The sequence below is a fragment of the Phodopus roborovskii genome, unplaced genomic scaffold (assembly GCF_943737965.1).
Source record: "Phodopus roborovskii unplaced genomic scaffold, PHOROB, whole genome shotgun sequence".
In the NCBI taxonomy this organism is placed as follows: Eukaryota; Metazoa; Chordata; class Mammalia; order Rodentia; family Cricetidae; genus Phodopus; species Phodopus roborovskii.
In genome coordinates this window covers 3,991,454-4,011,466 of record NW_026125562.1, presented here as the reverse complement: position 1 = coordinate 4,011,466, position 20,013 = coordinate 3,991,454, and the positions used below count along the sequence as shown (strand labels likewise).

General features: G+C 50.8%; 1 protein-coding gene across 3 annotated transcripts; it reads right to left on the bottom strand.

Moving 5' to 3' along the window:
- Window positions 1-18,928, bottom strand: Csf1 (colony stimulating factor 1). Of its 3 annotated transcripts, none has more exons than XM_051177752.1 (9): window positions 18,460-18,928; window positions 15,024-15,146; window positions 13,687-13,749; window positions 12,105-12,275; window positions 8,843-8,990; window positions 6,660-7,702; window positions 5,933-5,985; window positions 5,555-5,613; window positions 1-2,043 (listed from the first exon to the last, which is right to left on the bottom strand). In XM_051177752.1, the coding sequence occupies exons 1-8, from the start codon at window positions 18,496-18,498 to the stop codon at window positions 5,568-5,570; spliced, it is 1,686 nt and encodes a 561-aa protein (XP_051033709.1). In that variant the 5' UTR covers window positions 18,499-18,928; the 3' UTR covers window positions 1-2,043; window positions 5,555-5,567. The 3 variants fall into 3 exon arrangements, with proteins under 3 accessions (XP_051033709.1, XP_051033711.1, XP_051033710.1); XM_051177754.1 differs by having other exon boundaries at window positions 6,660-6,784; XM_051177753.1 differs by lacking the exon at window positions 1-2,043 and adding an exon at window positions 4,509-4,753.
- Window positions 18,929-20,013: the final 1,085 nt, after the last annotated feature.

The following is a 20,013-nucleotide window of genomic DNA, read 5'->3' as shown; positions in this document are numbered from 1 at the left end:
GCTTGTGCACTTCTTTTATTATTAAATATAAAAGCAGCTTCCTATTTTTTAAATAGATATTTAAATGACCTTATATAAAATAATTCACTTCCAAGTATAAAAAAATGCAGTCTCACAGTTTGTGAGTCAATGTTCCCTCCAGGCTTTCTCAGAAGAGAGAAGGGATCCTATACAGTGGAGGTTCCAAAGGTGGATTTGGGGTTTCTCTTGCTCTGATGTAACCAGGCGCCCACAAAGAGCTTCTTGCATTGGGTTGGATTTACTCTTCTGTTTTTAATCATATATGTTTAAGGTGGAGGTGTAGGAGAATGCCTTTTTTTTTGTTTGTTTGTTTTTGGTGTTTTTCCTTCTATTTTAAAATATGTATTTTCTAGCATGAAAATAGTCTGTAACTAGAAGGCTAAGTAAGCCCCACAAGAAAATCTTCAGTGTCCTTCCTCTGCGGTCTCAGGATGGGGTGGTGGGGCCTACAGACCACCCTCCCCTCTTGCCTAAAAGATTACGGACCCAGTAGTGGGGGGGCAGGAAATGGGGGCACAGCAGCATCAAGAGACCAAGGGGCAGGTGAAAGCCCTGTCACCCATGCCCAGGTCTCAGAGCCACAGACAAGGCCTGGCCCGGGGAACAGAGGGAAACAGAATAGAGTTAGAAGTAGACAACCCATTTCTTGATCCCTCTCTAGACCTGCCTAGCTTGGCTAGAGATGGCAGGGTGGGGTAGGTGAGACAGGGAGAGTGTCACTGCCTACCTGGGTCAGGTCTGGAGAAAAAAGGCCAGAAGAGGGTGGGGCTGGAGCCTGTAGCTCAGTCCCAGGAGCTCATGACTGGGTGCTCAGCTCCAGGCTGGAGGCAACAGGGGAAGGAGGCTGGCTGACAGGTTAGAGTATAGACATCAACTTCAACCTTAGGGGGCACACACATTTTCAAGACCCATTTTCATTTACAGCTCTGCCTGTGGCCTTTCAGCCTCTGTCTCCCTTTCCTTTCTCCCTTCCACTAGTCACTTCCCTCCTGGGAATGTCAAAGTGCAAGATGCAGAAACCTGGGCAAGGAACACAGCCTAGAGACCAGCCCTGGGCAATCAAAGGCCAACACAGGGGAAGGTAGGGGCTTAGGGACTCCCTCAGTTGACAGTCGAGGCCAGCTCAGTTCAGGAAGCTGAGGAGAGGCTGAAGGGGGTGGAAGAACATTCGGACGGATGGTCGCTTATGGGGATGGATGGGGCAGGCTGTTCAGCAGGCAGGTTCAGTATTCACAGTGCAATGGCTTCCTTCATGAGGGGTGCCTCTGCTGGGCAAAAAAAAAAAAAAAAAACTCTGGCAGGGGCTGCGGACAGGAGGAATCGAGGCTAGAGCTTGATCTTCCTCTTGGCATCATGAGCCAGGTCAGACAGGTCCTGAGGCTGGGCTGGTCTCCCTTCTTTCCTGGCTATCAGCTGAGGACACTTGGGCAAGTTGAGGGTGTAGACCCCTTTAAGCTGTCAGCACAAGCAGCCAAAGGCCTCCTCTTCCCGTCTTTTGGGCTGCCTGCCTTTATCCCTTTACGGGAAATCGAGCAGATGCTGTCCCGCCCTTTGAATCTCAGGCTTTCCTCTTGGGAAACAGGTCCCTGCCTGTCCATGTTGGATTCCTTGGCACCAGTTGGGTCTTCTGGGCACAGGCTCTTCTGCTCCTTCTTGTACACCCTGGTCTCCCATGGGCCATACCGGCAGGTGGGTCCCTTGCCAGGTTCTGGCTATGGGAGGAGGGTACAGCTCCTGAGAGAAAGGGTCCTGAGCTAGCTCGCTGGCCTTCCTCGAGTGCAGGGAGCCTCCAGGGCCCACAATAAATAGCAACAGTGTGGGGGCATCCTCCAGCCCTCTCTCAGTTAATCGAGAGTCTAAGGGCAAAGATGGAAAGACCCCATCGAGGCTGCTCTCATCCAGTCTTGGGAGGCAGGAGCTCTGGTAGTGGCAGGCCACGTCCCCAGGAAGATGGCAGGAGAGGGTGGTGGTGAACATTCCCATAGTGTCTCCATCCATAAAGAGATAGTCCTGTGTGCCCAGCTGTAGGGAAGAGACAGGAAGAAGGCTGGTCAGCAAATGGGAGTGTGGGGGAGGGTCGCTGAGGACATGGTTGGGGGAGGTGTGGCATTCCTGTGGGCTGTTGGCTGGCTCTAGGCAAGACTTCCTCTGGTGCTATCTCTGGCCTTCTAGGCCACCCCAGACACCACTGAGAAACCAGGCAGCTTTGCCTGGCAGCATCCCAAACCTCTGGCCAAACTGCCCTCACCTCCTACCTCTCCTCCTGGGGGACCAGTAACAGTAACCACAGAATGTGAGAATGGGACTGGAGGAAGTCTAGACCAAGAGGTAAAGGGGTTATTGCTCAAGCAGATGGGAGCAGGGGACAAGCTCTTGAATGTTCCTGCTAGGCCCCTCTTCAGATAAAGCCATCTCACTAGTCTTAGACCAGTGAAGTAAGGGTGGTTTCTGCCAACTCTAGCAAAGAATTTTTCATATCCATATCCACACCATTCCTCGGAGGGGGTCTGCACAGAAGATATTTGGGCAAAGGCAAATGAATAGAAAGAACTTGGGCTTGAGGGACATAGGTTAGAGGCAGGGCTAGGAAAAGGGAGGGCTCACCCTGTGAACAGGCATGCTCACCCCAAGTAGCCCAGCCTCCTCCCAGATGGGATGAGGGACTTGCCTCTTATCATCCATGGGAGTCAAGGCCCTGCCCTCTCCCTACCCCACCCCCATCTTTGTCCCCTTGCCCAGCATCCTCAGAACACTTTGTTCCACAGCAGAAATCCCCTGGACTCCACCCAACAGTTTGACTTTGGACCCTGTGTGGTGCCTCCCGCCTAATGTCCATATCCCCACTGGTCAAGCCTATGATGGGTAAAGAGGGAAGATGAGACCTACAGCCTCTGGCTCCCAGCCCATTCCCATGCTGGAAAGGAAACAAAGGGGAACTATAAACTGGACATGAGCCATGCTGGTACAGCCAGGCCACAGGCTCTGCCAGGGTCATTAGGGAAGAAGGCCTCAGAGAGCATACCCTAGCCTGTGTGACCCAGCTCCCAGCATCCTGGGGTCAAGAGCTTGAGTTTTCTGCATTCTGTGTCCCTCCCTCCCCCACTCAGTTCCCACTTTTCTGTGTCCCACTCATAGCCTCAGAGTACTGGTCTATCTGGACACAGGCACTCCGTTTCCATAGGCTCCTGGGGCCTGGCATGGAGACAAATTTAGATCTGAATCCACTGAGCAACATCTTGAAACCCCAAAGTGAGAAACTTGAATTCTTGGGCAGGTCTGGGAGTTAGGAGTCAGGAAAAGGACAACTGGAGTACAGACAGCTCAGGGCAGAAGGCAAGTCCATGCAGGTGGCAGGTAGAGGAAAACTGGTAGCTCTTGGTAAGGTGCCACAGCACTGAGCCCCAAAGTTCCCAGCGATCTTTACTCTCTAATTCAGTTCTGAGGGGCTCTGGATCCTTCTCATAGCCATTCCAATGAGCCAGCTAATTCATTTTGCCCATCTCCATCCACCATACTGCCAAGTGGGACTCTAGGATTCTAGATATAGGTTGTTGCTTGCTTTGATCCAAATAAATTCCCCTGGGTCTGAGCATCTGTCAGACTTCCTCTGTCTGGAGAAGGGGTCCAGACCCATCATCCTATACATGGGACAGTTTCTTACATGTGACAAGGGGTATAACTGGAAATTTGAATGGGTCACACAATTAGTTTGCCATCCAATCGACTAAGCATTCTGCCAGATCAGCTCACCGATCAAGAACTAGCGAGTTAACAGTTACCAGCTAGTTGGTCTACTAGTTAGTCAGCCCACCAACTGGCAAGATGAACTGACTAGCTAACTGGTTAATTAGTCAGCCAGAAGGCTGGTCAGTTAGAGAAATCCAACCAAGGTTAGTTGGTGATTCAGACCTGAAACCAGCTAGGCAGCATTTACTGAATTTGTGACAGGGATGGTACGGCCCTGTCTGTCCTAGAATGAAGGGTGGAAAATGAAGTGCAGAAAAAGTGAAAGATGGCCCCTGCCCTCTAGGGGCTTACAATCTTCTTAGTAGTGCAAAAAATGTACATATACACATGAAATATGCTCTTAAAATACATAAAACACTATCCAAACGTGTGCAATTAATATAGTATTAGCCATATACAAAAGAGCAGAAGGAGTATGAACAACTAGAGGCACATGGAGACCTCAGGAAGGAAAGCTTTCTGATAGGCTGGTGTGGGCTGGGTTCGGAGAAGAAGAATGTAGTCAAATCTGCATCAACATTTTGGGCAAGGACAGCAAATTACACTCATCAATATGCAGGGGACACAACCAAGAATAATGAAATGAACCAAATTAGGAGTTAAAACACTTTCAGTAGGTTCAGGGCATGACCAGAAAGCAACAACTAGTTTTAACAAAGGTAAACATAAACTACACTTTGGCCAAAAAGGTTAAGTTGTCCAAGTATGGAATGGTGAAGGTCAGTCTGCTGGACAGAAGCTCACGGGAAATAGAACTGGGGTTTTTAATAGTCCACAAGCTCAACATATGACAATATATGATGCAGCTGTTAAAACTAATGTGATCTTAATCTGCACGAGTAGAAGAGAACTGTCCAGATCAAGGAAGGCAAGTCCCACTGTACTCTGAGCTGGTCAGACAACATCTGGAGTACTGTGTCCAGGGCTGGGCGCCACATTTTCAGAGGGACATTGACAAACGAGTGTGTCCAGGATGGTGAGGGGTCTGAAAACCATATCATATAAGGAATGTTTGAGGGGCTTGGCCACATTAACACAGAATTCTTAAAGGGGACATGAGTGGCTGACTTTAAATATCAGAAGGTGAGAGGACTAGTCAGGAAAGGAGAGAAAGGAGGCCAGCTTTGCCTACACAGGAAGAAATTCCTGTATTGTGTGCAGGTTGGACAGACTAGCATGCAGGGAGTTTGCCTGGAACTCGGAATGTGTGACAGGAAGCTGGCTGACGGTTGGGATGTGGAATGGACCCTTTTAGACTGGGACATTGGGTCAAATGACCTCTTGACAGCTCTCCCAAGACTAAATCTCTAGGGCACCATGATTCTAAAACAGGGAGGCGGCAATAACCTTGGCTAGGGAGCAGGACCAGATGAGGCACAGCCTGGTAAGAAGTGGATGCTGAGAGGTTCAGGGCTCAGCATTAAGCTGGTGCTTGTGTTTGAAAGGGCTGGCGGCCATGCAGAAGCTAATGAAAATTCCCCAGGGTGGTAAAGACCTTGTAAAAGCCTCATTAGAGGAGAAGGAATGTGGTTGCTTTGGGATTGAATGTGTCAACAGCAAGAATAGAAACATAAAGCAGAGGTAGCAATAACTGGTGTGTGGGGGGAGGGGTGCAGGCGCAAGGGGAGACCTGAGGCCTGGAAGGGAGGGGCCTAGCTGGACCTGTTGATGAATGAATAAAAATGGGAGTCAAATGTGTGGGCCTCCAGGGAGTTGGCGGCTTCTGCAACAGGGGAGGTGACTGGAGATAGATGGTCCTTTTTACGGGCTGGAGAGATGTTCTTACCTTAGACTCCTTTCTATACTGGCAGTTCCACCTGTCTGTCCTCATCCTGGGTCAGGGGGCTGCAGGCAGAACACAGGGCTGACATAAGACTTGGCTAGGAGCATGGGACTGACGGTACTTTCTAGTTTATCCCAAACCCTGCACATGGGTTCCATCTCTGAGATTTAGAAGTCCCAGGACTGCTCAAGTCTGGGAAGAAATCAGGAGAAAGCCCAGCTGTTGCGGAAAGAAGGGAGGCCCTTTCTTCTTTGTACCCACCCTGCTCTGCCGCTCTAGTTCCTTAGGGGAAAGGGGGGAAACCCCTCTTCCAATCTAGAGGGGAAACAGGCCCCAAGGCAGACATCCAGTGCCTCCCACAGCCCCACTGCAACTTCTCACCTGCCCTCTGGCCGCCCCACAGAAGAATCCAATGTCTGAGGCTCTCGATGACTCTGGGGACAAGAAAGAGTTGTCTCGATGAGGTATCGGCATGCCCCCCAAGCATTACCGACAGAATCACAAGAATCCCTCTAGCTACCCCAAGCGTGCACAGCTGAGGGAGACTTGTGGGCCCTTTGGGGATGGGTGCTGCTTCTCTTGTCCCCTTCCATGCAGAACACCACCCATGTTCCCTCAAGCTCCCAGAATAGCATTCCCCTCCTCTTCCTTCCCTTTCCCACCTGGTTGTTCAAGAATTCCTTTTTCTACATCTTTTTGTTCTCATCCCTTCTCAATGATTTTGAGGCTGGAGACCTCTTGTTATTTGTCTGTCTATCACCTATCTATCTGTCTGTCTATCTATCTATCTATCTATCTATCTATCTATCTATCTATCTATGAGATAGGATCTCTCTATGTAGCTCTGCCTGGACTAGAAATTGCTATGTAGACCAGGATGGCCTTAAAGTCACAGGGGTGTGCCAGCCTCTGCCTCTGGAGTGCTGGGGTTAAAGGCACATGCCATCACCACACCTGGCACCTCCTGATTCTTGAAGCAACAGTCCATCACCACCTTCTAGCCTTTGGGTTGACATCCCCACCTCCCAGCAACTGTGGAGCCCATTGGAACCTAGTTGTCCCCCGACCTGCCCCATAGGATGTCCCCCTCTCCTGGGGGTCTTCTTACCCTCCGCTTCCACCTGTAGAACAGGAGGCCCCCAACAGCCAGCAAGACCAGGATGATGCCCAGCAGGTGAAAGTAAAACTCGGGGATCCTGGGGCCAGAGGACCCCCCACGTTGCTCATTATTGCCTGTGTCAGTCAAAGGGCGTTGATCATTATTGCCTGTGTCAGTCAAAGGAATGGAGTTAAAATGGGCCATAGCCCTAACTGCCCCCTCGCTTGCTGGTCCTCCTTCCAGCTCTGTGGGGCTCCTTCGATCCCTGGTATTTCTTTTGCCCTCAGACTCCCCAAGGGGCAGCACAATGCCCCAAGAGTGACTTCTCAGAAGCAGTGACTGAGCAAAGGGGGTGGCTAGGTTGCTGAGGCCTTGGGGACCCAGTGTCGAAATGTGGGGAGAGTCTGGCTCCTGGTGGTCTCCAGACAGCGTAGATGAACCATCTGTCTTCTCAGGAGTATGATTCTGTATCTGGTCAGTGGGTCTCATAGCGTTCACCTCTGGCAATGGGGTGCCTGTTTCTGCTGACTGTTGGTCTTCTGTTGATTTATGGAATGAAGAAGATGCTGAGAAGTCACTGGATCTGTCAGTCTCTACCTGGATGCTGTCCCCTGCAGGCTTGGAGGAGGACAGCTTTGCTTCCTGGGTTAAAAAACCCTCATTAGCCTCTCCAGAAGCTTCTTCTAGGACCCAGGTTGTGCCTGGTGAAGATTCAAGGATATCTTCCACATCAGGGATAGGGACCTCTGCAGAAGGAGAAGGCTCTGAACCCTCAGTGAGTCTGTCCTCATGGTTTGGGGTCTCTGGTGACTCGAGGCTCTGGCAGGTGCTTCTCGGTGGTCGCTGCTTGGCACTGCCTGGGTCTTCTGTGTGAAGGGGCTGCTCACTGGGCAAGAGGGAGTTGCCCTCTGTCCTCTGAGAATCATCCCAAGCCAAGCCAGCCAGAGGGGCCATGGAGGGGGCAGGGGGCTGGTGAGGGGAGGTAGAGGCCAGATCACTGCTAGGGGTGGCTTTAGGGTACAGGCAGTTGCAATCAGGCTTGGTCACCACATCTGAAAGAACCACAGAGAAGGGGAGAGAGAAAGATGGGGAGGAGATAAAGTCACCAGCCTCTAGCACAGCTCCCCCAGAGGGGTAAGAGGGGGAAGGGGCCTGGGGCATGGGAAGGGGGTACCCTCTTCTAACCCAGCCCTGGGGCTGGGGAGAGGACAGGACAGGACAGCAATAAATGATCATGACACAGAACTCAGGCAGGGGGGAGCGATATGCACAAGGAGGGAGCGGGGTATCATGGACAAGGAACAAAAGCAAGGTACAGACAAACAGAGGAGGGCTTGAGGAAGACCACAGCACAGTTTACTGGGGCTCTAGCTGACTAGATGTCAAGCCAGGGGTAAGCAGCAGCCAGGCCAGGAGACTGAGCAATAGCTCCTGGATTAACACAAGATATTTGGAAGCCCCCAAGGCACTGGTTTCATGCACAGTCAGAAGCTAAACCACCAGAGCCACAGCCACAGGCGGGAGAAGGCTGGTGCAGGGAAGCAGCCAAAGTTTGGGACTTTGGGATTGAAGCACTAAGGCTGGACGTGAGTACTGTCCCATTGTAGGGCCTCAGCCCCTGCTTTGGGGAGTGAGGCTCAATGTAGGATACATGTGGCACAGGACGCAGAGATGAGGACACGCAGAGTGCACAGGTAGGGAGAGTTTGAATGATGTTCAGACTTCAAATTCAGCCTTGTCCCTTGAGGGGACATCCAAGGCATCCGGGGACTTCTGGAGCCAGGGTATCATGGTGTTTTGCAGCAGGGCTCCTGGAGCAAGGACCCTGACTGCTCTCTCCACGGAATCCCCATTTATTCAGCCAGTCTGCAGAGCCAAGGGGGAAGCCACCATGCCTACATGGCTCTCTGAGAAAGGTCCCCTTTCCCTCTTGCTACCGTAACAGCCACCAGCATGAGCCTTCTTGATGCTGCCACATCAAGTAAGGCAGTGAAACAGTACATGCAGGCATAAGTCAGTGTACATGCACACACATGTCAGCAAAGACATGTGCCCAGGGCCCTGGAGTACATGAAGCCACATGAGTACATAAAACACACAGAAGCACACTTAGCAGTCAGGCTGCCTTTGGGATTTCCTGAGCCCTTTATCTCACCATACACACACACCCTCCCTGTAGCCTCTATGCTTACCTTGGCTGGAGCACTTAGCAAAGCTGTTGTTGCAATTCTTGCTAAAAGTATTCCAGTCCTTTTCAAGGAGGCGTTTGGTTTCATTAAAGAAATTCTTGATTTTCTCCAGCAGCTTGAGGGGAGTCTCATGGAAAGTTTGCACACAGGCCTGGAAGAAGAGCAGAGTCCCCTGTAGTGATCACCACCATGGGCCTCCTTTCATTCACCATTGCCTCTGTCCAGTTCTCCTGGGCTTTCTCCCTTTTGTCTCCTCCCTCTCACCTCCTCTGCTCTGCAGCAGTATCAGTCCTGATGTTGAGAGATACATCGTCTATTCACAGCTCCATCTAACACATGTTTAAGTGCCAAGTGTGTGGTAATTTACCTGGGCATCGTGCAACGAACAACAGAGAAGTGGTTCCTTAGTCCAGCAGACACTCTAGCACTGAGTGTCCTGAACCATCTGGAGGTGTATAACAGAAGAAAGCTAAATGAGGGCCCAGGGAGACGAGTACCAGAGGGACAGCTAAAAGATGAGCAAGGGAAGAAAAGGAGGTGAGGTTAGGGAGGACAGAAGGTGCAAGGGTCCTGAGGCAGGAAAGCAGGAAATGCCAAAAGACTGAAAGAAGGCTGTAGCAGCTTCAGTACTGCCGCCTAGGAGGGAGTTGGCAAGAGATATAGCTGCAGAGAGTTCTGCCAAGGCCAGGGACTTGTTGACCCTGCCAAAAACTTGTAATTTTATCCATGGAGCCAACAGGAAACTGAAAAACTGCTTGGGAGGTGGACTGTGGTATGAGGCTCGAATCTTGACATGGTATAGAGAACAGACCTAGGTAGGCCCAAAGAGACGAACACCTTGGCTGGTGTCATGTTTTGGAGGAAGTGCCAGGGATGCCTTGGTCTGCCTGCTGAGTGGTTTTCCTCCTCTGCAGTGGGCCCAAGTGCTCATACCCACTGCAGTTCTGAGAAGCCACACCCTCCTGGGTTTGTCCCACCTCACCAGCTGCCCCTTCAGGCTCTGTGCCAGACTGTCCCTTCTAAATACCGCAGTGCCGCAGGGCTCTGCTCTAGGCTCACCTTACCTTTGACAGCAAGCTGTGCTATGTGTGATTACAGTCTGTTTCTAGCATTGCCCTCAAAATTTATGAGCCATCCAGGGAAGAACAATAGGTTTTCCAAGGCTACTACAAAGTCCTTGATTACATCACTGTACCTCCCCAGCCTGCCCATAGCTGGCTTATAATAAACAGTTACTGGACATATGAATGAAAAGACCTGGGTTCAGCTTCATCACTCGGCAGCTAGAACTGCTTTCAAGCCAGGAACTGATGTCAAGAGAACAATACCCAAGCCTCTCCCAGGAGCTGTTAAGGCAGGACCGTTGGCTCTGTCGGACATGTGTCTTTTTAAAGCTCTTTACCTCAAACCTGACCTTATGTAAATAAAAGAAGCAGGCATCCTCACTTGGAACACTGACACCCAAGCTTTTTCAAAATGGAGGTGCCTGCCAGGTCAGGAGCTGGGAATCTTTTCTGAGCAGTGAGGCTGGATTTGGCTCCTTGAGTTTACACTCTACCTTCTTCTTCCTGAATCACCCCTCAGCATGAACTGGGTGAATAGTCACTGACCCAAAGGAGTTGGAGAACCTTCTATCACAACTGGTGGGGCACCTTCTCAAAAATGAAGATTCCCAGGCTGGTGGCTCCAGGGCAGTAGAGTCTCTAAGGGCATATGCTGGGACTCCACACTTTAAACAAGTTCTCCAGGTGATTCGCTAGCACTTTACTTTTAGGAAAGCATCCCCAACCAAACAGCCAGTCTATGGTTTTCTGTTCTCTTTTGGAGCAAGTTCTTTCACCATGTGGTCTCTGTTTCCTCCTTCTTTTCTCCCTGATCTGCCTCCAACAGTTGCCAAATCAAATGGACCAATGGACACTTTTCATCCCTCACTGGATTTGGCTTCTCAGCCCCATTTGATAAAGTGTTGCCTCCTTCCATCTGGAGACCCTGAGGCACTGGCCTCTCTGTTTGCCTCCTACTTCAGGCTACTCTTCAGTTAGGGTCCTGGACCTCCTCTCAGTTGTATAGCTCTGTGGCTTCACAAACAGCAACAACATCTCCAGCAGTCACAACCATGACCCCTCCTGCAGCTGTCAGATGTGCCCCACACTAAACTGGGCTACTCTGCCTGTGGTTGTCCTTATTTTGACCAGGGGCTCATCCTGACTCACTCTTACCCTTTCCATCTGCAGAAGAACCTGTCCTATCTGCCTGGGGGACCACATCCACTCATCTTTAATTTTCCTGCACCACGCTGATTCAAGCCACCACCATCACTAGCCTGGCTCAGCCTCCTGCTGGTCTCCTGATTTCCATTCTTGCTCTCCATAGCCTACTCTCCAGTCCATCAACAGGACATTCTTATGTCATAAGTGACATTGCGTCATTAACTAGTTTATGGTGGCTTCTTTCAGATTGAAGACAAAAGCTCACACCGTTGACACCTGAATGACATGCTTCCTGACTTTCCTTTCTCCCCATCACTTCCCATGCCTGGGCCATGCTGAGCCCCTTTGTGTCCCTGCATTCAAACCTTTCTGGTCACCCTAGGGTTTGAGCATTGCGCTCCTCAATCTGTAATGTTCTTCCATCCACGGCTCTTACTGCCCTTACTTGTGCTGGTGCTCCAGGAAAGTTTCCATACTCAGGACCTGCCTTTCTCTCTTCCCCTCTGCATCTTCATTATGTTAGCATTCCCCATTGCACTCTGTTTCTCAGGTTCCTGTTCCGCTCAGTCATATACTCAGGTCTCCCACCCATTATCACCATCATCCATCCTCATACTTGTATTTTAATCGTCTCAACACTCTTCCTCTTCCATCCTGTCCCTTATGTCTTTATGACTGTGGGAATTTTGCCTTTTTTGATCACAGCTATTTCCTGTTGTCCAGAACAGCACTTGATACACAATGGTCACTCAATAAGGTTTTGCTAAATGGATAAACAGTCCTTCTGGTTATAGTCACAGATGCCATCATTAAACAACTGCCTATCTCACTTGACTATAAGATCTGTAAGGGTGGGACCAGGGATTTCTTGCTCCGAGGATATCATCAGGGTCCAGCATTGTGCCTTCTGTCTAATTAGTGCTTGGTGAAGTGGATGGAGTAAAGAAATGAATGGGTGGGTAAGTAAGTGAGTGAGGGTTAGGCAAGGCAAGCATATGGGGGCAGGGTGGGACCTCCACAGCCTCCCTCTGACCCTAGCCCCAGAACCACCCTACCTTGTTCTGCTCTTCGTAATCATCAGTGAAGCAACTCTTCAGTCTCAGAGAGAGTTCCTGGAGCCGCTCGGTGGCGTTGGCATTGGGGGTGTTGTCTTTAAAGCGCATTTTGTCATCAATTATGTCTTTCACCAGGAAAAATGCCTTCTTAAGGAAGCAAACTGGATCATCCTGGAAACAGGAAACAGGGCTTAGGGCCTGACCAAGGTGGCCTGGGAACCCAGGCTTTATGCGAGAGGACTGCCACCCAAGGCAGACAGAGGACTGCAGCCTGCCATTCTGTGCCTGTGAGGAGGGGACACACTGCCCTCACGGTGAGGACAGTGATACCCTTGGCTTGCCTTTTATTCTCTTTCTTTAAATCAACCACAACTAAGACCTGAGCTAGAGTGAAGGAAGGTGGACTCTGATTAGAGAGAGCTTTGGTCAGGGTGGATACACATGGGAAGGGTGAGTTTCAGCCTCTCTTCCTTTTTCATCTTTCAGCTTATTCATCCTTTCAGCTTATTTTCACAAAAGTCCTTTGCCATATAGCCCCTTCAAGCCCTCTAGAATATAGAGGTACCGAGGACTACTTTTTTTGTTCCCCTCCAAGGATACAGTAGTTGGTTTAAAGACAGAAGCTACTTTTATCTCGGTCTCTTTAGTGCCTGATCCAGTAAATAGGTGTCATGGTTCAAGAGAAGGAGTAAGAGAATGAATGAATGAAACCCTGTGGCTATGCAGGCCAGGGCATTTCCACAGAGGTGTATGGGTCTAGTGCATGAGAGTTCAGGGATGGAAGCAAATTCTGGACAGACTGGTTGTTCTTCTTGAGGCACACAGATCTCCAGAAAGGTGTGGCACAGGGGACAGTGGGGGACATGGAAAGGTACCACAGACATCACAAAGAACTGACGCAAAAGCTGGGAAGCAGAAGGAAACAGGAAATGAGAATATGGTGGGGTAGATGCTGGAGACTGGGAACTAGCCTGGCTGTACTTTCTCTTGGAGCCATGGGGGTCCTGGCAGGTAAGAAGAAAGAAGTGAAGGCTTTGGGGTTTCAGAAAGCTCCCCCTAGTGGTAGGATGAAAAGTGCCCTAGAATCGGGGAAGTCCTTTAGGAAGCCCCTGAAGGATGGATGGGGAGGATGGAGGGAGGGTGCCCTAAGGTGCAGGGAGACAGTTTTAGCTGCACTAGGCGCAATAGAAAGCCAGCCTATACTGCCTTCCTGGCTAGTGGATGGAGGAGATGTGATCTTTTAAAAGAGAAAAAACATGGTATAACATTTCTGGGTTCAAATTAGACCTCTATCACTTGACTGGCTATGCTTTTAATCTCTCTGTAGGTGATAAGAAATATTTGTGGACCTTAGAGTGGTACTGTTAGGATTAACCGAAGAATGTGCCTAACATTTAGCAAGTAGCCGATATATGCCAGGTCAAAGGAAGGAAGCAACAAAGGACTTAAACTCTGGACCCTGCCCACTGCTACTTGACACTTGAGCACCCAGAGCCCCTCATATTCTCATCCTTTCCTGCTCCAGCCTTCATGCAGTGAGTACTCACTAAAAGCCTGGCTCTTGAAAACACTTGCTACTTACCAGCTGTTTCTGGTCTACAAATTCAAAGGCAATCTGGCATGAGGTTTCCATTTGACTGTCGATCTGTGAAACAGAACAGATCAATGATCGCATGCTACCTATAGGCCAACTCAACTCCAGAATGGAACCCTGGTTTGGGGGTGAGTGAGATTTTAATGTTATCTATCTCCCTAAAACAATGGTGGGATGATAGAGCTACAGCTGGGGGGGGGGGAGTCTGTACCTTCCAAATGCCCAGAGGGACTAAAGCCTAACTAATAAACAAACGAGAAAAAACCACTTCTACTTTGATCAATGAAATCGCACACCCAGTCTGTTATAAAGAAAAATTATCTTTAGGGAAATATAGGATTTAATCTTTTTGGGGAGATGGTTAGCACCCTGTCATAAAAAAGAAATCGAGCAGAGGCTAGCCAAGCTCTGGGGAGTCTGGGTCTCTAGCCCCAGCCTCTCCTTGGAGCAAGTTCTAAACCTTAGGGAGCACTGTAGCACCCATGTACCTTGGCCTGCCATAGAAGCTATGGGAGCACTGTAGCACCCATGTACCTTGGCCTGCCATAGAAGCTATGGGAGCACTGTAGCACCCATGTACCTTGGCCTGCCATAGAAGCTATGGGAGCACTGTAGCACCCATGTACCTTGGCCTGCCATAGAAGCTAGGTATAAAAAAGAGTGGTGTTGAGGAAGAAGGTTGGGAGGTTCAGCTCCAGGGCCCAAGTTCAGAGCTGGCCTTACCCATTGGTGTCCCACCCTGTTGATAAATTCTTTACTGAGAGAGGCAGAAACCATGACAACTGGACCCTGACTAGGTGGATGGCATTTAGAATTGCTGATGATTCTGTTGGCCCTATTAGAATTAGATCTGGGTTCCTTCATGGCCCAGATGAGCAGGGCACCCCAACCTCAGGGACAAGGGTCAGGGATGTGAAGGTAGAAGGCTAACAGTTAGGCGGGAGCCTCCCATTAAATTTGGGTGGGGCCCTGGTACCAGGCTGTCAGGGGATCTGGCTGTCCAGAAGCTGGATAAACTTTCTGGACCCAGCAGGCATACCGGGCTGATTTCCCAAAGGAGGCATTCTCTGGGTTAGAGCAGGATCAAGGAGCCTTTTAGTGGACATTACTGGGCTACCAGTAATTCAGGCAACCAATTCCCACTGTGTGATAAGGGACCCGGACAAGGCTTCAGGGTTGGAGGGAAACCTAAGGTCCCCACCTTGAGAAGATCAGGAGAGTCATGATCCAGATAGCTCTATTTCCTACAAAGCCTCTCTTTGACCCTGCCTTCCGGCTGCTACCCCAACTCCCTCAGTGAGGAGAAGGGAAGGTCTCATACTCACCAGCTGCTGCAGGACCTGCAGGTGTCCATTCCCAATCATGTGGCTACAGTGTTCCGACACCTCCTTTGCAATGCTTCTGCTCACCAGGAGACAGACCAGCAGCAGCTGGGGGCCCAGCCATGGCTATGACAGAAGAGAGTCATGTCTCTCCAGTGCTTCCTCTTCCCAACTACCCCCTTGTCCCACTAAAGACACAAAACTAAGCCCCCGTTCCCACAATGCCTTACAACTCAAGATGCAGCACTCTCCAAATTAGATTTCTCATCAGGCAGGGTATCACCTTGCTCTTCCCTGGATAATAAACCAAATGTTCTCTTCTCCAAGAAGTCTTCCCAGGTTAACCCAGAACAAACCAATAACACAGAACTTTGGGGGGTGGGTTGGAACCGGGTTTCTCTGTGTAGCGTTGGCTGTCCTGGAACTCGCTCTGTAGACCAGGCTGGCCTCATTCACAGAGATCCACCTGCCTCTGCCTCTGCCTCTGCCTCTGCCTCTGCCTCTGCCTCTGCCTCTGCCTCTGCCTCTGCCTCTGCCTCTGCCTCTGCCTCTGCCTCTGCCTCTGCCTCTGCCTCTGCCTCTGCCTCTGTGGGGATTAAAAGTGTATGCCACCACTGTCCAGCTCATGGAACTTTAAAAAAATACTTTTAAAAGGATTATTTAGTTTTGCTTTGCCTGCATGCACATGTGCCTACCATATGCGTGCCTGTTGGAATCCCCCTGGAACTGGAGGAACGGATGGTTGTGAGCCACAATGTGGGTGCTGGGAATTGAACCTGGGTCCACTGTAGAACAACAAATATTCTTAAATGCTGAGCCATCTCTCTAGCCTATAGAGAACTTCTAATGATAACACTAGTGGTGTGTCAATCTGTGTAGGTTATGGTGACTGAGAAAGTCCTCGGGGAAGACTTTTCTGTCCTTTCAACTTTAATGCTGAGACAAATTCCCTGTAAGCTGGCTTCCAGTTTGTGATCAGACACTAGCTTTCAGACTGCCAGAAACATTGACCCTGGGTCCTGCCTCCCTCCCGACTTGGTTCCATAGGCCTGGAAACACTGGTATCAAACTCTGTTTCACTGAGAACTCAACCCAAGTAGAAGACCTCCTGGAGACTTGGACCTGCATTCCGACTAATTAAGATAATGTTGTGTTTCACTGCTGATATTTGCCTATCTGAGACCTATCAGGCAAACTCTTGCCACAGCAAGGAAGTTCTCTCCTTTTTGTCAACACCCACCTGGCCCAGCAGCTGCTCATCCCTAGAGTAACGGGTCTGGCTCCTGACACTTGATCTGGTTCTTCCTTTCTCCCTTCCTCCTTCCCAAGATCCTTTCATCCCTATGGCTCCAGTAGGGCATCTCAGGGGATGCCAGCCTGAGGCAGGGGGACTCTTGGGCTTCCTTCCCCTGGTCTGAATCTGCCTCCTAGGAGCTCCTGAGCATCCTGGCAGCTTATGTCCCCCAATTCAGGGAAATGCTGGCAGGGTGGAGTGATGGCTGGCACCTTCCTAGATCTGGGCTCTGCCCCAATAGTCCAGATGATGAGACAAATCCTGAAAATAGGAGCACATTGAAAAAGCACAGGGAGGCTATGAAACAGTCCACAACAACACTGGTTTACATCTAAAAGCCCAAAGCCTTGCCAGTGTGTACCAGGGAGGAAAGGCAGCACTGGCTGGCCGATGATGAGAAAAGAGGGACTCCAGTGGCCTTAACGGGTAGCAGACAGAGATGAGGGTTGAGAGAAGAGGCACAGGTTTGACCAATGCCATTAAGCACAGGGTTTGGTAAGGATCCTGGCCTGACCTCAGAGGGACAGTGTGGAAGAAGGTGCAGAGAGCCAAGGGATGATACTGTGTTGGGCACTGTTGGGCAATTGGAAAGTTAGCCCTGAAAGCAGTATCCCAGGTCTTCAGAGCCTCACACTTAGGACCTGGTAAAGGAAACTATTGTGCAGAAGATAACTGGCCTCAGCTGGTTGTCACTCAGGCTGGCAGCTCATGGTGAATATGGTATGGAGAAAAGGTCCTGGGCATGGAGGTGTTCAGGAAGACCTCAATCCTGGCCCCACAAGGCATTGATGTTTGAGGATAACAAGGTGAAGACATTACTTCAGGGATACCTGGCTTTTGGTGGCACTTCAGTCACACACAGGAATAATGGAAAGCTACCAGATGAGAGACTAACTTCAAAGATGTCCAGAGGGGGCCACTTCTAGATCTGTAATCCTAGTGCTACCATAGACAAGGACACAGATGGACACCCGAGGGTTAATACTCTAGCTTATATCTGGCTGGACAGGCTCTTCCTGGCTTGTTTCTGCCCCCCACCCACTGCCTCAGCCTCAGACGATGAGAGCAGCCCTGGAAGGACACTGCTGCAATGTCAGAATGCTTCAAGACATCACGTTCCATTTCCCAATCAGTAAGGTCTCTCTGCAGAGACCCAGCATGCTTGGACCCTCTGACTGATCTTGTCTAATTCTGGCCATCATTTTCTTTTCTCGTTATTATCCCCTTTTGTACTTGTTTGTGTTATAACCGTTTCTTCCCCTCCTAACCCCATCTCCTGCCTCTCAGCTGGGCCCTCCCTCCCAGTGGATCTACTTTTATCTCTCAAACACCTGCAGCCCTCTCCTGCCCATCTGCTCTTGCCCTCGAGGCTTTCCCTGTCATTCTCAGAAGCAAACCCACTTGCTGTTCATTGGAAGTGTCACCCTGCACACTCTCTAGGAGCCACAGCAGCTTTGCAACTGTGAACTCTTATGCCACTCTTCCTCAATCAGTAGTAGCTGAACCCAGAATAGCCCCCATCCCGTTGAAACAAATTCTTCTGGGTTAGCTTCAGGCCATCCCTGGGGTCCCATTCCCCTCAAACAACCATCCAAGTCCCTAACAGCTCCTGCCCATAGGCAGTAGCAAGTAGCAGCATGACTATCTTCTTTCTTCTGACAACAGGTTGCTCAGCACAGGTCCCGGCTGAATGCCGAGTGGCCCTAGATTGTCCTTTCCCAGAAGGCTCACTCCCAATTAGGGCCTAGAAATATGTGCAACAGCCAAAGGAAAGTGCCTACTAGGGTGATGCCACACTCTGGTCTGTCACTCAGTACCTGGTTGATCATCCTGGCAGACACTGGGCCTTTGCCAATTGCTGTGAACCTCTCCTGCCTGTGGGTGGCTCAATTTTCTTCTCCGTTCAATGGGGGTGAGCAGCCTCCTCTTCACCCCGCAAAGCCCTGTAGCCCCAGGAGCTGCTGCTGAACTACAGCGGGCCTCAGCCCTAGCGCAGAAGCAGTTAGGAAGTCTGAGCCCAGGGCCGAGATGCCTGAGCTGAAGGGGCTGTCGGCACGAGGGGCCGCGCCAAGCCGCCTGCTGCTGCTGCAGAACTCCCGCCCCAGCCCGGCCCGGGCCCCGCGCCGCGCCGCGGTCGCAGCTTACCGATGAAGGGCAGCGCCCCGCGGCGCCCCGCGCGGTCATACGGGCAGCTGGGTCCCGGCCCGGCGTGTTGGCCGCTCTAGTTCGCTCGCTCCTTCGCTCGCTGCTGGTTGGAGAGCTTGCGCCCCGGCCGAGGGCCACGCCGCTGTCCCGGGATGCAGAAAGCCGCAGCGACACGGAGAGCACCGAGGCAAACTTTCACTTTCCTCTGGCTGAGCTTCGCTGGCCAGCCCTCAGCACAGCCTTTTAAGCGGGCGGGCCGGCGGGGCATGTGGTTTATGGGAAATCACCCTGGCCCTCCTCCAGACGCGCGCACACACACACACACACACACACACACACACACACACACTCACACACAAACACACACGCTCACACTCACAGGCACTGACACATACACCCCGGAGGCCCACTGAGCCGCCGCCTCCCTTCCCCCAAGCGGGCTGCCTGGTCGTCCCCGCTAGCTAGCTAGCTCTCTCTCTTCCCGGTCGCCTGATGGCTGTGCTAGCTCTGCAGCCTTCAGCAAAGTAACCAGGGCTCCACCGCCCTCCCCCTCCCTTCTCGAGCCCTGGACAAGACACAGCCTTTCCTCCCGTGCTCTCCACTCTTGTCGATCTCGTGTGTTTGCCTTCTTTCTAATGCTGCACCCTAGGGACTTTCCCCCCAAGCCCGAAAATCTTCAGATCTGAACAGGAAATGGACAGGATGCATTGAAAAGGACCTGAATGGGGATGGACCAACCATGGAAGTCTGGGGCCTCTCTGCTGCAGCTCCATTCAGCACCCTTATGGAGCCCAAGACAGCACGTTTGCAGGCTGGCTTGCTCCTTCCAATGCATCCTCCAAGGAATCTGCAAAACTTCCTATCCTCTGCTTGTGGGGATTAGTGGGAAGCAGGGTACAGCCTGACAATCCAGCTACCTGGCCAGGAGAGGAGGGGCCTATTCCTGTGACAGCTGGCTGAGTGGTTCTATAATCTGTGCCAGGAGACACTTCAGGTGCTTAACCCATGAATGATGCAAAGGCTGGCTGGTCCTCTGTTCCTGGGCTGCCAAACACAACTTAAGTGGAAAGACCAGTGCACCTGGGCCCTAGATTTTCCTAGAAGCTTTTGGAAGTGCATTATGGAGACAATCACATTTTGTCTGTACATGAGAATGAATCTAAATGAATGAAGAGGAGCCCATTAATTATACTGCCAACATTAGGATCTTTTTCCTTCTTCTAGTCATTTAGACTCAATGTGTTTCATCCTCTCTCCCTGTCTACCCCTATCTCTGATGAGTGGTCTGGTCTCGTAGAGGCATCTTTTGTCACTTGGCCTATATATCCCTCTCATATGCCTTTGTTCAGGCTGCATCCTCTTACATGAACGTTTCTTGCCCCATCAACCTTAAGGGGGCTGCTTCATCTTTTAAGGTTATATATTCATATCTCATCCTCCTCCAGCAAAGACTTCTGGGATGCCCCAGGCCAATGGATAGTTCTTTTTTCCTGTGTTCCCATTGGACTCAACCCATTCCTTCCTCATAAGTTGGCATTCATTCATTCTCTACAT

Bases quoted from the DNA above. Each gene is read 5' to 3' on its own strand.
- Csf1 (XM_051177752.1), bottom strand. From the start codon at position 18,498: ATGACCGCGCGGGGCGCCGCGGGGCGCTGCCCTTCATCG. The intron at 12,276-13,686 runs GTAAGTAGCAAG...TCCTGTTTCCAG, and splicing joins TTGTAGACCAGAAACAGCTG to GATGATCCAGTTTGCTTCCT. The intron at 7,703-8,842 runs GTAAGCATAGAG...TGGTTCTTTCAG, and splicing joins TGCTAAGTGCTCCAGCCAAG to ATGTGGTGACCAAGCCTGAT.